A 14,487-nucleotide genomic window follows, 5' to 3' on the forward strand; every position below is an offset into this window, starting at 1 on the left:
TAATCCAAATAGTTAGTCAAAAACAACTTTAGGTGTATTTATTAGCTCTAGAGGGATCAAATCAATTCTCATTTTTTATGAACTATTTCAGCTGCATATACTGCCCAATAGTGCCACCTAGAGGTTTAAAGTAAAATAAATCATTATACATAAAGTTTGCGATTTTATGTATAGCGTTTCTAAAAACTTTAAAGTCCATACATTAAGTTTGTTATGATTGAGAAAAAAAGTCAAAATGTATTTCTAAATACACATTTAAAAAAGGAAACTTTTGTATGTAGCACTTTATAACAATGTCACTCTATTAGGGCATTAGTACGGTATTAGCAAATGCTTAATTCATCATTTATATAGCATTATTCCTTCTTGTTATGCCATTCATTAAGATGTATTATGACTGATATGATTATACTAGCAGTGATGTAGTAGCAGTGATAGCTATAGGTGTATATTGTGTAACAGTAACAGATGGATAAACATACATGGATCTATAAATAGCATACTAAGGATAATGATATATAAATGATGACCTAAGCACTTTACTAACAAACTTAATAAAGTGCTACCTTTTTGTTTTTGCTCTATTGCTGCAGCAGAAAGTAAGATAAGCAAAAATCAAGCCAAACACCACATTTTAAAGCCTTTTCCACTTTATTGTTCATGTGATGCTTAATCCTTTCTGACAAGATCATGTCTGCTGTATGTGGTTCTTACTGCTTTCTAACTGTGTCAAATCAAAAAACGGAGCATAAATGAAAACATAATACAGGACCCAAAATCAAAAGTGAGACTGATAATGTGCAATGATTTCAGCGCAACATTTCTACAGAAAATCCACCTACTAGGACACCTATAGATTCCCCTTTTGTCATGTAGATCGTCAGAGAGAACAGAGACAAAACATATCAATGGCTCAAATGGATGAAAAAGTCTTTTCATTTGCAAAGAACTGGTTAACATTCCCTTTAGAGCTATAGAGCTCTGTGTGAGGTTATTATGCAGTTTCTTTCTTATTAAACCAAATAGATGAGCTGTGCAGTGCACAAGGTTTTGACTGAGAAATGATTCCAAAAAGCAAAGAAAATTAGAATATCACAATACGAAGACATACAAGAATATCAGAAAACAATTCTGTCATCCCCTAAATCCATCAGCAGCAGATATGAACTTTAAACATGGTGCATATGGTACATAAGTTGCAGTGCAATAAAGGGAAAAAAACCCCCAAATGCATAAATAACATTTAACTAAATAAAATCGATAAAATAATAAGGCCTGACTAAAAGAAGACAACAGATTAGAATCAAGGCTATTAAGGAATGAATAAATAATTATGTTTGAATACATATTCCAGATACCAATTCTAATGGGAAGTTTAAAACACAAGACACGATGACGAGTGACTAAGTAAATAGTATGTAGTAGTTATGTAGCTATGGTAACAAGTAGGTGGAAACTGCATCACACAAAAATCACTATTCACCACCACACAAATTCAACAGATTAGAGGCATGAACTGAGGAAGAGGATTTGTTCAGTCTTCAGCTCTCCCGTCCAGGATGCTTTCAAAGTTGAAAGGTAGGAACTTAAAGCCGTTGCCTGAGTAAAACTTGTTTTGGAACTCCACCCTACGATTAAAGAAATCAATAAAAATCAGTCTGAAAAAAAGGACATACATACTTTCATACAATAACCTTGTCGTGCATACAGTGACGATAGCTGGCAGCTTAGTTAATGCTGAGCAGAGCAGTAGCGGCTGATGACCCCTGCTCTTCATTCCACAGTCTGCACACACCTGCATAAGCTCATGTCTACATCCTGGGACAGACACCTAAGCCTCTTCCCTTCAGGAAAATGATCAGGGTCTATTTTTAAAAAAGGCCAATGCTAAGTGATGGCTGGATGACCTTTTAACTGAGCAGCCATGGATAGCATTCATTCCAAAGCCCGTCTGGTGCGGCAAGTAGAAATATGTAGTATTACATATTGCACATTGTGCATATCTTCCTTCAACACTTCTCACAAAAGTCCTTGGAAACACTCAGAGCTGCTCTTTTCTCAGGAAAAATAATTCAAAAGGATACCAGTTTTTTTTTTCCACAACTAAACAAAACTCATAAATTGACAACATATTCCATAAAAAGAAAAAAAAAAAATAATAACCCTACTCTTGTGCTTAGTTCTGACATACATTGTATATACAGTCAGACAGAATTAGTGTTTCGTGCATGAGGTCTCTAGGCGATTTTAGCAATTGCAAGTTTGCAGTGTGTTTTGTCTACTGAGAACTAAATCTTTGTCAACTTGATGTTCAGTAATTACATGGTTTCCAGATACAATCACTGGAAATAAAAATATTTTGATTGGGGGAGGGGTCGTTTAGTTTCCCTTGCTTAAAATGTAAACAGACTGTCCATGAAGACAATTTGTGAAAGCAGGCTCAGCCAGCATTCCTGTGTAAAGGACAATTATCGTGAAGGCCGGCTGCAACACAGACATGCTCTGTGAATGTGCCGGTGAACTATAAAACCAGCGTGACATTCAGCAAAGCCAGACAAAGACATTTATGAGGAGGCAACAAAGGCTTGTCGGTGCCGAGCCACAGACTGTTCTGCATGCCACGCATAGAGTATAAATGAACAGCACCACATTGACAAGAGCAGACTTATTCCAGGACAGAGGCCAGGAGAGAGAGCAGATGATTGGAAAACCAGTTTGTTAACTTGAGCACCTGGGATGGTCACTGAGACATTAATTGTAGCCTGCAGGTGGAGCTAGAGCTTTGCTTTTGTAGCAGTGACAGTAATTTGCCTTAAGGAGTCCTATCCTTCAACACTAACAAGTTTTCAAAGGTATTAGTGTATGTTTAATATCAAACCCAAGCAAATACATATACAAATCCTAAAAACAACATTAAAACTAAACTTACCAATGCAGTCGCAATGCGTGCAGAAACGCTGACAGGCCTTCCATAATTAGAAGAATAACAACTGTGAGAACAGCGAAGAAGTAAAAGACTATGGCCAGAAGGATGAAGCCTCCAAGGCTGCGAGAATAAAGGCCTGTGCGCATCACCATGGACCAAAGCACCTCTGACAGCTCTGTGTATAAGAAAGTACATACACACCAACTTTACTACTCTGATTCCTTTGAGAGTCAAAGCATTTAGGTGTTAATACAGTGAGCCATTTCTCATACTAAATAACTGAATACTGCAGGTGAAGCAACTTACGTGCATGAGCCAGACTGAGGGCCCAAAGCCTCAGATAGGAAGCAGTGTTGGAGATACAACCCAGGCAATACTCTATGGTGTGAATGGCCTGATGCACTGCCACATCCGCAAAGTTAAACTGTGGGTAAAAGTTAGTGGTTTTGTTTACTCAGCATAAAAAAGTAGAAAACAACATCTCTACAACAGGTCCTGAGGTCCACAAAGGAGAAGTCAGCTTTAATATGTGTCACCAATGATTAAGGGAATTGACAGAAAAGCCATTTTTTATTGTAGATCATCAACCCCAAAAATAAGAAGAGGTATCATCATCATAAGAACCTGTGAACCCAAAGAGTCAGCTGCCCTCCTGATGCCTCATGCACATCACCAAGACCATAGGGAAGCACTGGCCTACTGGCACCCACCACATGACGAGTCCCTGCCCATTTTCAATAGAATACATTTAGAAGTCACTGACCAGACCATACAATGACAAACATTCAGACCCAACTAGTAGCAGCAAGCAATGGTTGACAACAAAGCAGGGGCAGTAAAGGAAAGACTTTGAAGACATGTATATTAACATGAGGGGATAGGGTGCAGGTGGATGTGCAGCATGAGCTCCTGTCCTACCTCTTCCTCCTCACAGGCCTTGAAAGCAGGTGACAAAAGGCAACGCTTGGTTATTGACATCACACACACGGACAGGCAAACGTCAATAAACAGGAAAGTAACAAGAGAAACCAGTTAATTATTTAAAAGGAGAATCGAGTGAAACCAACATTAGCGAATGAGCACATTGTGTTTTCAGATCATCTTAAAATAAAACGAGTAATCAGATTACATAAGAAAAATTATGAAGTCCAGGTAAAATAACTCACTACTCGCCATCTGTTCATGGTTGTGTTAAATCTGTGCAGGAATTACAAGAAAATGGATCCATAATGTCTGTATTCATAATTGATGTTGACAGTAAGGGTGGAAACGGAAAAACAAGGCATCAAGTTTCTGTCTCCAACTAAGGTTGAAAGACTAAATTATTCAAAGATGTGAAAAGATCCTTTAACTTGTGCTTCTCCCGAGTTACTCCAGCAAGCTGCTGTCCTGTTGCTACTTATGCTCTGTATGCAATTATTGTAATACAAAAAAAAAGCCATTAACTTTTGATGTTTGACTCCGTCTTATTGTGGGAACACATCTTTTACCTCAGGTTCATCCTCAGATTGCTGTGCGAGCTGGTCATGCTGGATGATTTCAGCCTCATCCTCAGTGGGCCCATTGCCCACCCTGATTCCTCCAAAGTTCTGTGTACCCTGTAACACAGTGAAACTTAATGAAGTAATCTATTTAAATCTATTATAAAAGCATATTGAGTGACTGTGAGCGCAGACTGTTTTATCTTACCAGATGCTTCCGCCACAAATACTGTCTTCGCATAACCAGAGTTTTTACTATTAACATACAGGGGACACATGCCAAGGCGATTACCACCAAAAGGGATTGTATGGCCATCTACAAAAAAAGGTGGAAAGTAAGTACAAGAGAAAAAATAAGGACAGTTAGATGGATCTCTTCATTCATGACAAAAAGAAAGTTGCAAGTATGCTGATCTCACCTGTCCTCTGTAGAATAGTTTATTATTGGGGTCATTGTAATTGAACAGGAACATGTTAATAAAGGCAATAAGGAGACTGGGAGCATCCCTGGAAGTGCGTGCACTATAGGAGACCCACTTATAAAAGATCAGAATGACTAGGTAACCAAACAGGCTGGCCATGAAGATAATCTCTGGAATGAAACCCAAGTAAATATTCAGGGGCTTGTTGAAATACCTGAGGAAAACCACAAAAAGAATATTAGAAGTGCAAAAATTCAAAAAGAAAAACATAAGAATCAATGCATAATTATACATAGGTATGGAAATCTCACAGGTGGTTGAAGAGACTTAGTGTGACTCCAAACAGCATGTGAATTACCCCCACGATAACAGACATCTTCATCTTGAAGGAGTTGAGGAATGACAGCTTGTTGACAGAAATGCTCCATATCTGAGACATAATGCAATTACGAATTATAAACTATGTGAGTATTCAGGTTAGTTTATGTCTGCCAATGACTGTTGACTTTTGTGGATTTTCTTTGTAACTGTATAGACAAAATAGCTGGCATAGATGTATAAATATGGAGCTCCAAAAGATTAAAAACAAAATGATTTACTGGATCAATGCCAATGGGGTACGGCCCATTGAAGACTCCATCAACTGCTGGGTCCAACTGCAAAACTGTACTGCCATTAAGTGTACCGTCCCTGAACAGAATGAGGACAGAGATCAGATTTCTGAGCTTACATACTGAACAAAAAAAAGAAGTCCCTGTGTTAAAGCTCTTGTCAACTATTACCAGTGACACTTACGTCCAGTTGCCTCCAGCTCTAGGATTGAACATTGGTCTGACACTCCATCCAGACCCAAACACATTTAGGGACTTTGAGAAGCAGTCATTGTAAATAATGCCGGTGTACATTGAGAAGACTCCCATCAGCAGAATTATGTAGCGCCCCCCAAACATCATGTTGAATATCTGTCACAAAAAGATATTGAACGTTCATGAGGAAACTGTGAAAATAAAAATGCACGATGTCCTGTGGAATCAGTGCTTGTGTGTCATCAACAAGGGATGGTTTAGGACAAATGAGATGGTAATGATGGGATCCATACCTCATTATCATTCTTCTGCGCCATCAGTCTGCTTTCTCTTAACACAAGGTATAGAGCAGCACAGGTCATGAGTGTCCCATGGCCCAGATCACCAAACATAACCGCAAATAGGAAGGGGAACGTAATGATGGTGTATGGTGCTGGAGACAAGGAGGCAGGCATCATACGAGGGGGAGGGTGGTGTAGTATGTCAATAAAGAAATAAATAAATGAGTGAAACATGCACAATTTTCCAACATGGTGATAATGGTTGATGAGGCAGCTGAAGTAAAAGCCTTTCATTGACTGTAACTCAATACTTCAGCCAGCTGAGTAAACAGATTATAGAAACCTACTGCCACATTATACAAAAAGGTCCACACAAACCAGCTGGGCATTAACACACAGAATTCATAGTTTGCTTACCTGGGTTAATCTCACGGTAGCTGCCAATTCCATAAGCATCCACAATGTTTTGGAAGCCTGAGGTGAACTTGTTTGTCTTGTTGTAGGTTGGAGGGGTCTGTTTGGTCTGCATTCTATTGAGGATGGAAGGCACAGTAGAGCCGCTCTTCTCCTAAAACCAGAAAAAAAATTTATGTCATGCAACAAAAGTCCTAACTTTAGATCATCAAGTCTGGAACTATGCAAAACTAGCTGTTCCAAGGATCAGATCATGTGCTGAGCCATAACGAGTTCTTGTTATTGTTAAACCACATAGAACAAGACAATATAGCCAAAAGGACTCAACAGTAAAACTAACAAGAAAAACCCAAAACATTTAGTAGAAACTGATTTTTTTCAAACATAAAATCTTCTTCCTTGTAAAAACCTGACTGGCTTGTTTACACCAAATATAAACTGCTCCTCTGTTACTCACCGTCCCCCTACGCAGGGCAAACTGAATGGAGTCCAGGTCTGAGATGGGACACCACACCTCAGCAATCAGACACTTCTGAGTGACATCGATGTTGCACAGGTTGAGGGTGTGGTAGATGGCCTTCATCTTCCTCACCTTGATAAACCAAACTCTTATTGTCTTGGCTGCAGCCTGCAGGACCCTCTGCCTGTGGTCCTCAGTCTGGTTAAGCACCTTTAATGACAAACAAGAGCAGTGATGGCCACAGTAAAAATACATTTTTTTTTATTTTTTTCTTCATTATTTGTGCATGATCAGTGAGATCATGAAGAATTTTTTTGGCCAAATAAATAAATAAATCTATGAATGTCAATGAGACTCCCTAAAAACAGGTCACACAGAAAGCCATCAGCCATTCCTGTCATCATGTCTCAGCAGAAACTGCATCAGTGTAATGGTGGTGCCTTTTTCTCCAAATCAGACCCATTATTAAAACTTCTGAATATAATTATTAGAAACTATCATGTTTTTCACTGACATTTACCATTCATAAAAATACAATAACAGGTGTGTGAAATATAATACCTTGCAGTGTCACGATGATGGTGTGTTAACAATAACCATTGTATTTTAAAAAGGAACTAGACATGGTGTAAATGTGCATATGGTTTTGTACAGTAAAGGTTACACACATCTCTGCACCTCAATACACATTTTCATTTAGTTTCAAGTTCGAATTCAATCGTTTTACTAAAACCAAGGAAACGGTTAATGAAACTACTGATTCATTTTAATAATATTATTTCTTTTTTTTAATTGTTTTCAAGTTTCTATATCTATCACAAAATTACTATAATTGTTTTTGATGACCTTGAAGGTAAAAATCTAATATTACACAGCCCTAATGTTAAACTGAATCGAAAGAAAACAAAAATAGTAGAAATGAATCAGACATTTCTTTTACTGGCATAAATGGTGAGCAAAAGGTCATGCTAAAGAGCAACAGGGTTTCTAATCCATTAAGGGATTCCCATAAGGGAGACAGAATATTCACGGGTACGTTGCTCTATGACTAAGATTAAAAGCCCAGCCCATGACTAGCAAAGAGAAGGCTCATATCTATCTCTGTTGTCTCCCACACCCAAATTCTTGCCTGCTATTGAGACAACACTGACATGCCATTCTGTTACGTGGATCTCATGCCCAAGTAGCAACAAGCATAATCCACAAACACAGAGACTCACATTCCCCCAGCATGCAGAGGAGCAAAGAAGTATCCATTGATTTGTCATGCACAGGGCATGCTGGGTATCAAGCAACTGTCTTGTGCAAGTTTTTTTTTAAACTTCCTGTGGTTTAAACTGTCATCGTTTCATCAATATCCGAGTACATGACACTTGAACTGTGCTGACACATCAGGTTGACAGAGTGAAGTAGCATGTGGGACCTTGGTGATATCTGAGTCTGTGTAACATGACGTAAAACCCCCATAGCACTGCATGTAAAGTGGGTAAAATAAGTATTAAAAATAAACATAAAATGGTCTAATAATTAAAAATAACAGGAAAAAAAAAAGTATGGAACATGCTTGAACTGAGATTTGTTGAATACTTCATATCGAGAAACTAGTCACATGAATTGCTCAGGTAGGATTTTATCAAAAAAGGCCTCTGTACATTTTCCCATTAATCCTTCCTTTAATAATACAAACTTCGCTGTTAGTATGGTGTTTTTGGGATGGTATGCGGTGCCTTTTGACCTCGAAACATGGTGTGTATTATGGCATCCAAAGAGTTCAGCTTTGGTCTCATCTGGCCAGACTGTATTCTACCAGTATTTCACAGGCTTGTCTAAATGTTTATCAGCAAACTTTAAATGTGTTTCAACATGCTTTTTCTTTAGCAATGTAGTCTTCTGTGGTGAGCATGCATACAGGCCATGATAGTCAAGTGCATTACTTATTGTTTTCTTTGAAACAATTGTACCTGCTGATTCCACGTCTTTGTATAGCGCTCCACAAGTGGTCCTTGGCTCTTGGACAACTCTTCTAATTATGCTTTTTACTTTATGACCCCAACAGTGCTCATTGCAACCTTCAGTAGTTTAGAAATTCTTCTGTAATCAATGGCATCAGTATGCTTTGCAACAATAAGGCTGCAAAGGTTTTGAGAGAGCTCACTGGATTTACCCATCATGACATGTTGGCATCTTGGTAATGAGACAACCTATTTTAAGTCATCAGTTGGGATTGAACTAGCTAATATAAATTTGAACTAAGTGGCAGGATTGTTTTCCAACTCTAAAATTGTGTCATTTGCAAAGCAAAAGGAAGGAGGGATTCCCTTGAGCCACTTTGTTTGGGAGTAGACAACTACTATGCGTTAAGAAACACACTGCACTACACGCACAAAAACAAAAACATGGTTTCCTGTTAAAGGACATGTCTCTGCACAGAAAATAACTCACATCCTCATGAGCAAGAGGGGGAAATGTGGTAACGTCTTCACGACAAATTAGAAAGAAAAAATGTCCTGCTGACAGAGCAAAAATGAGAAAAAAAAAAAAAAAAGAAACAACCAAATGAAGCTTGCTTTTCAGTGTTAGTAAGACAGCTCTGAGTATGTGTATTTACCATTTGCAGGTCATCAATGCGAGCATTCACCCCAGCAAGCATCTCTTTCCTCTCCTGTGGGGTTTCTGGACACGGGTAGAGTGTCGCTCTGAATCTAGAAACAGATTAATAAGTAAGCAATAAAAATCTATTGGTCATCGACACTTCATTAATAGTAGAAATGCAAATTCACCTACCCCTCACAGATTTTCTTCACTCGATTCTTCAGCTGGTCTCCTTGGAAAAATATGATGAAGACAGATTTGTGGACTTGATCACCCTGTGGAAACATCACCAAGTTAAGTTAGAAAACACAAACATCTCACCTACTTTCACAAATGTTTCATTTGTGAGCAGCACTTACCGTAGTTGGGTCTTCCAAAGGATCTTCAATATCTGCCTGTCTCAGGAACACATTACCTCTGCAAACTCTCCATAGCATCCTCTCAAAGTTGGGAATCCGCTCCCTGCCAATGACTCCAGCAACAAATCTATAGAATATGTTAGAAAGATTGATTAACTTCAAAGACAAGAAAGCTGAAACAATCATTTTTGGGTGCGGACTGAAGGAATTCTGAACTGAAGATAGATTTCGCATGGATTTCTGCTTTAGGTGACCTTGCATGCCTGACTACGAGGGGCAATCAGAGCTCATCTGTGGGAGGTATTTAAATTGTGCAGTACTACAAAACAGACTCACCCTAGCCTGAGTGGAGCCACTCTAACGGGCTCATTTGGGTCCAGGAGAATGGATGATTCCTCAAGTAAACTGGGATCCTCCATCTACAGGACAGACCACAAATCATTAGTAACAATGGCAACATAATCATTTCTCTATAGTCTATACACACTCATATGAAAATTGCCATGAAATGTTTCAAACTGTTTTTATTTACAGCAATGTTGACATTCAGATGGGAGCTCAATAAAAAAAGGTTTCTCACTCCAGTTAATGGCTGAACATCTTTTTATCTGGCTTAATGATTCACCTTCATCAAAGCTCATAATAACTTGTAAAAGATGACCTAACGTTGTAAGTCAACAGCCAGGTTTGCTTTCAAAGGCAGTGAAGTGGGATAGGTCCTGGCCAAAGGTGAAAAAGCAAGGATTAAGTCTGGCAAATGAACAAAGTGCCTGGAATGAAATCAGTGTCAAGTACTAAACAGCAGGGCGTTTAATGTACAGGAATTACTGTGAATAATCAGTGTAAATGGGTCAGCATGTGAACAGCCGTAAAAAAAACATGAGTGCAAACACTGCTTTACCAAAGCGGCAATAACAGCAATAAGTGCTTCTGTCTGTATGAAACAGAGACCATACCAGGCAGCCTATCAGCAGACTGTAAGCCATCAATGACTTCCCAATTGCCACAATAAATACATTTCTAAAAGTATTGTTTTCACTATAGCCTGTTCTTGGATACAAAACAATAAAAGCCATTTAACAATTTGCTTCTTCCGATGTTACTAGTTAAATACTTGCTTCTTTTTGATTTACAGTTAGCGATTGTAAATTTAAAAGTCACAATTCCCTTTCTGGCTATGGCAGTGTTATACTGACAGGCTGGAGCGCTGCTGTTTTATAGGCCTGTGTGCAGTTAAGCTGACCTCATCAAAAAATTGTTGTGTGCGACGCAGAATGTGCTTGAGCTCGGTCAGTTCCAGGAAGTTCTTCTTTAGCGCTTCTTGGTTGGTGTTTATTTCCTTCAGTTCGTTCTCCAGCTTCTCAAATGTGGCCTATGGGGAAACAATGAGATGGATGATGAGCTGTCTGAAGTAGCAGATGACAGCACTTATGGTTATCTTTAAGAAGCAAAAATCACCTCCAAGTCAATCATGTCCCTTGGAAAAGGAACTTCTGGGTTCTCTCCTGTATCGAGTATTGGGATGTTAGCCTTCTTAATTTCTTTTTCCACAAACCCTATGAGAGAGATGTAAAAGAAGGTTTTCAGAAGGTGTTTAAAACAGGGGTACAAGTGAATGGTAAAGCTTGGATAATGAACTACCATCCTCATATATCTGTATTTTAATACTTTGAGGGGTGGAAACTTAACTAATGCAGTTTGGTATAGAAAAATGAACATTTAAGAGCGCTCACTGAGTTTACGATCCATCTCCTCACATCGTCGTACTTCATTGACAAACTTTCGCTGGAACACATTCACATCAGGATTCAGCTGCAAAGGAAAAACACACAAGGTTCAACGAATATAAACAATTCAATTCAAAGAATATAACCAATAGCTGCCATAATGCAGGTTTTTGTAAACACTATTTAGACTTAATATATTCTGTTAAGTCTAAACTCTGTAATGGGTATAGTTTCTTAAACTAATGGAGACAATTTGATGATACAAGACATGCTGATGCACAGAGCTTCTGTTTTACTGTCCATCTTATGCTCAAGCACAAAGCTTCCCTCAGGACTTGTCAGGAATGGCTTTTCTCATGCACGTATGAGGGTCAGCTGTGAGCACATGATGCAGAAGGCATCCACTCTCTCAATAGTGCCACTAATGATGTTGTTTACGTCACCACATGCATGACCGTGATAATTAATTAATGCGACTTTCAGATAGTAGAAGATAATAAAAAGTAATGCTTTAGAAGTTTGATAAAAAACAGACTTACGTCACGAAACTGGACCATCCCAATCTCTCCCAGTTCACTGACACAACAGTAGGCAGCTTCCGACTGGAGGAAGAGCTGAGCCAGCGTCATCTCTTCACTTCTGAAGAGCTCTCCCATGTTGCTACAAGATGTGAGCACTCAGCACCCGTAAATCCACAAATCACCTCAACAACTATAAAAGATTAGAGAACGCTAAAGCAAAAAATGTAGTGGACCTGAACAGTTCTACATTCTGCACTTTTCTCTGTCACTAATGAGGAAGGCCTTTAACAGCGAGGTGTTAGTTTAACACCAGTGTGCCAAGTTTTTTTTTTTTTTTAAGAAAGAAGAAAAAAAAAAAAGCCAGGCCTCATGGTGATCTCATGATCAGTCCAGGAATGCACTTATGGTCAAAGAGTTTGATCTGGACTACTGCAACACAATAAGAATACCTCATTTCTGCTGTAAATATAAAACACAGGTTAAGAGCCAAGGCCATGAGACAGCACCTCTTAAAGAACGTTTGGCTAAAACTAAAAGGTGAAGATTTTATGCTTTGCAGCTAAGCAGTATAATAACCCCCTGCTGTAAAAACTACCACACAAGGCTTATGTTTGGATTAAAGGGGAGCATGTGACCTGTAGCTGTAGTAAGCTTCACCGACTACAAGACCTCCATCACCGCTGAGTGTACATGTAACTAAAGCAGGTTTGGAAGCATAAGCAACTACACCTTTTAAACGCCTTGCATTTAGCTCAATAATTAACAGCAGAGGCGCTCAAACACGTCAGACAGGTGGTACAACCACCTGACTACAGAGGCTTCACCTATTACAGCCAAACAAGTCAGAAAGCCTACAAGTAGCTGCTTAGAATAAACAAAGCCTTTGTCATTTTTACAAGGTATTGATCCAGCAACACTACCATGACAGAAGAGCCAATTAGCGATGGTGGAGCAATGCAAACACGAGCTGACAGCAGTGCTCAAGAGTACCCAGCGTTACTGGTTAGAGGCTAACTTTAACATTAGGGCAACGACATGCTATTTACTATTATCTACTGACATCGGGCTGTGTTAACTTGGATAACAATTAGCCGAATGAGCAGCCTAGCTAACACTAATTTGGCACACCTGTTGTTCAGCAATTAGCTTCACTTACTTAGCCCACAAATTAATACATTAGCGTTAGCGTAATATTAATAAAATCGCGTATAACCTTACAAATAGTTGTCCTTACTGTTTACGTGGAGATTGTCTCTTCCTCTTTATCTTACAGTTCCCTCTTTGCTGTTTGTTGTGGACTGCTCAGCAGTTGACGGGGTTACTCCTCGACTTTCGAAGCGGAAGTGTCCCGGAAACCTATGACGATCGAAGACGCCGACGAACCATAACCACGTGATCACTATACAACCACCAGGACTTCGTTCTTAAATCTATTTGAAACTTTTATTTTGAATGCCCTCGCCGGAAGTATTGACCTTTTTTTGACAAATTCCAAAATATATGAATTGAGAGTACACAATTATAATACAAAAATGACAGCCTGCACATTAAGAAAACCAAAAGACAGATAAATACTTTAAAAACGTGTAACAGAGACATCAAATGACATAAAAATTATGACATAATCCTTAACACCACTCACATTTTATTAATCACACTGTGGTGGATTTCTCCATAATATGTCTACAAAATTTTGAACTGTAGACTTATTTAGAATATGTGTATGTATATATAACCACGAATAACCATTACAACTGTTAAACACTGTCCCCACTTTTGTATAATTATCTATTTCAGGATCAATTAACACTTATTCCAAACTAGTATATACATTGTGTCTGTGAAGGTTCTCAGTCATCCAGGTCATCGTAGTCAAAGGAGTTTGCAAAGAAAAGCGTCTGGACTTCTTTAAGTTGCTTGAAGACGTTTCACCTCTCATCCGAGAAGCTTCTTCAGTTCTAAGGTCAAATGGCCGAGAGTCCCAGATTTAAACCCAGTGGGAGTATCCCCCCAAAGAGGGACAAAGGACCCCCTGGTGATCCTCTAATCACATGAGCCAAGGTGTGTATATACATTCAAAGCAATGGCAAGAATTCTTGCATGTGTGAGCTCTGTTTTCCACACTCTGAAAAACCAGTGGCCCCCACCCCCACCCCTGTCCCAACCCTTCTTGTGAGCTCTCTTTTAATCTAATTTCTAAATGAATTAAATGGATAAATGGATTCTGTTTTATTGTTGCATTATTTTTTTATATTCCGGGCATTTGTGCTTGTAGATAGCCACATAATGTACTCACATTTATACACATTATGTACACATCATTTTTCTTTTCTTACTGACTGCTCACATTGTTTTTAAGTCACATTGTAACTATCCATTCTTGCAGCACTATATACTATATGCTATAAGCACTTTATCTACCTCTCATTTATGGGCAATTTAGAATCACCTATTAACATAACATGCATGTTTTTGTACTGTGTGAAGAAGCTGCAAAC

General features: G+C 38.8%; 1 protein-coding gene across 2 annotated transcripts; it reads right to left on the bottom strand.

Annotated features, from left to right (window-relative positions):
* Positions 1 to 632: 632 nt before the first annotated feature.
* On the bottom strand, positions 633 to 13,331 carry atp6v0a1a (ATPase H+ transporting V0 subunit a1a). 2 transcript variants are annotated; one of them, XM_063472236.1, is made up of 22 exons: positions 13,224 to 13,331; positions 12,008 to 12,179; positions 11,475 to 11,553; positions 11,200 to 11,297; positions 10,985 to 11,113; positions 10,078 to 10,160; positions 9,742 to 9,868; positions 9,575 to 9,657; positions 9,399 to 9,492; positions 6,788 to 7,000; positions 6,334 to 6,484; positions 5,929 to 6,068; positions 5,625 to 5,791; positions 5,429 to 5,519; positions 5,141 to 5,259; positions 4,827 to 5,043; positions 4,616 to 4,723; positions 4,417 to 4,524; positions 3,845 to 3,862; positions 3,233 to 3,350; positions 2,930 to 3,101; positions 633 to 1,628 (listed from the first exon to the last, which is right to left on the bottom strand). In XM_063472236.1, exons 2-22 carry the CDS (start codon positions 12,122 to 12,124, stop codon positions 1,535 to 1,537), a joined length of 2,526 nt encoding a protein of 841 aa, XP_063328306.1. In that variant the 5' UTR covers positions 12,125 to 12,179; positions 13,224 to 13,331; the 3' UTR covers positions 633 to 1,534. The 2 variants fall into 2 exon arrangements, with proteins under 2 accessions (XP_063328306.1, XP_063328307.1); XM_063472237.1 differs by lacking the exon at positions 3,845 to 3,862.
* Between the last annotated feature and the right edge of the window lie 1,156 nt (positions 13,332 to 14,487).

The sequence above is a fragment of the Pelmatolapia mariae genome, linkage group LG4 (genome assembly GCF_036321145.2).
Source record: "Pelmatolapia mariae isolate MD_Pm_ZW linkage group LG4, Pm_UMD_F_2, whole genome shotgun sequence".
Classification (NCBI taxonomy): Eukaryota; Metazoa; Chordata; class Actinopteri; order Cichliformes; family Cichlidae; genus Pelmatolapia; species Pelmatolapia mariae.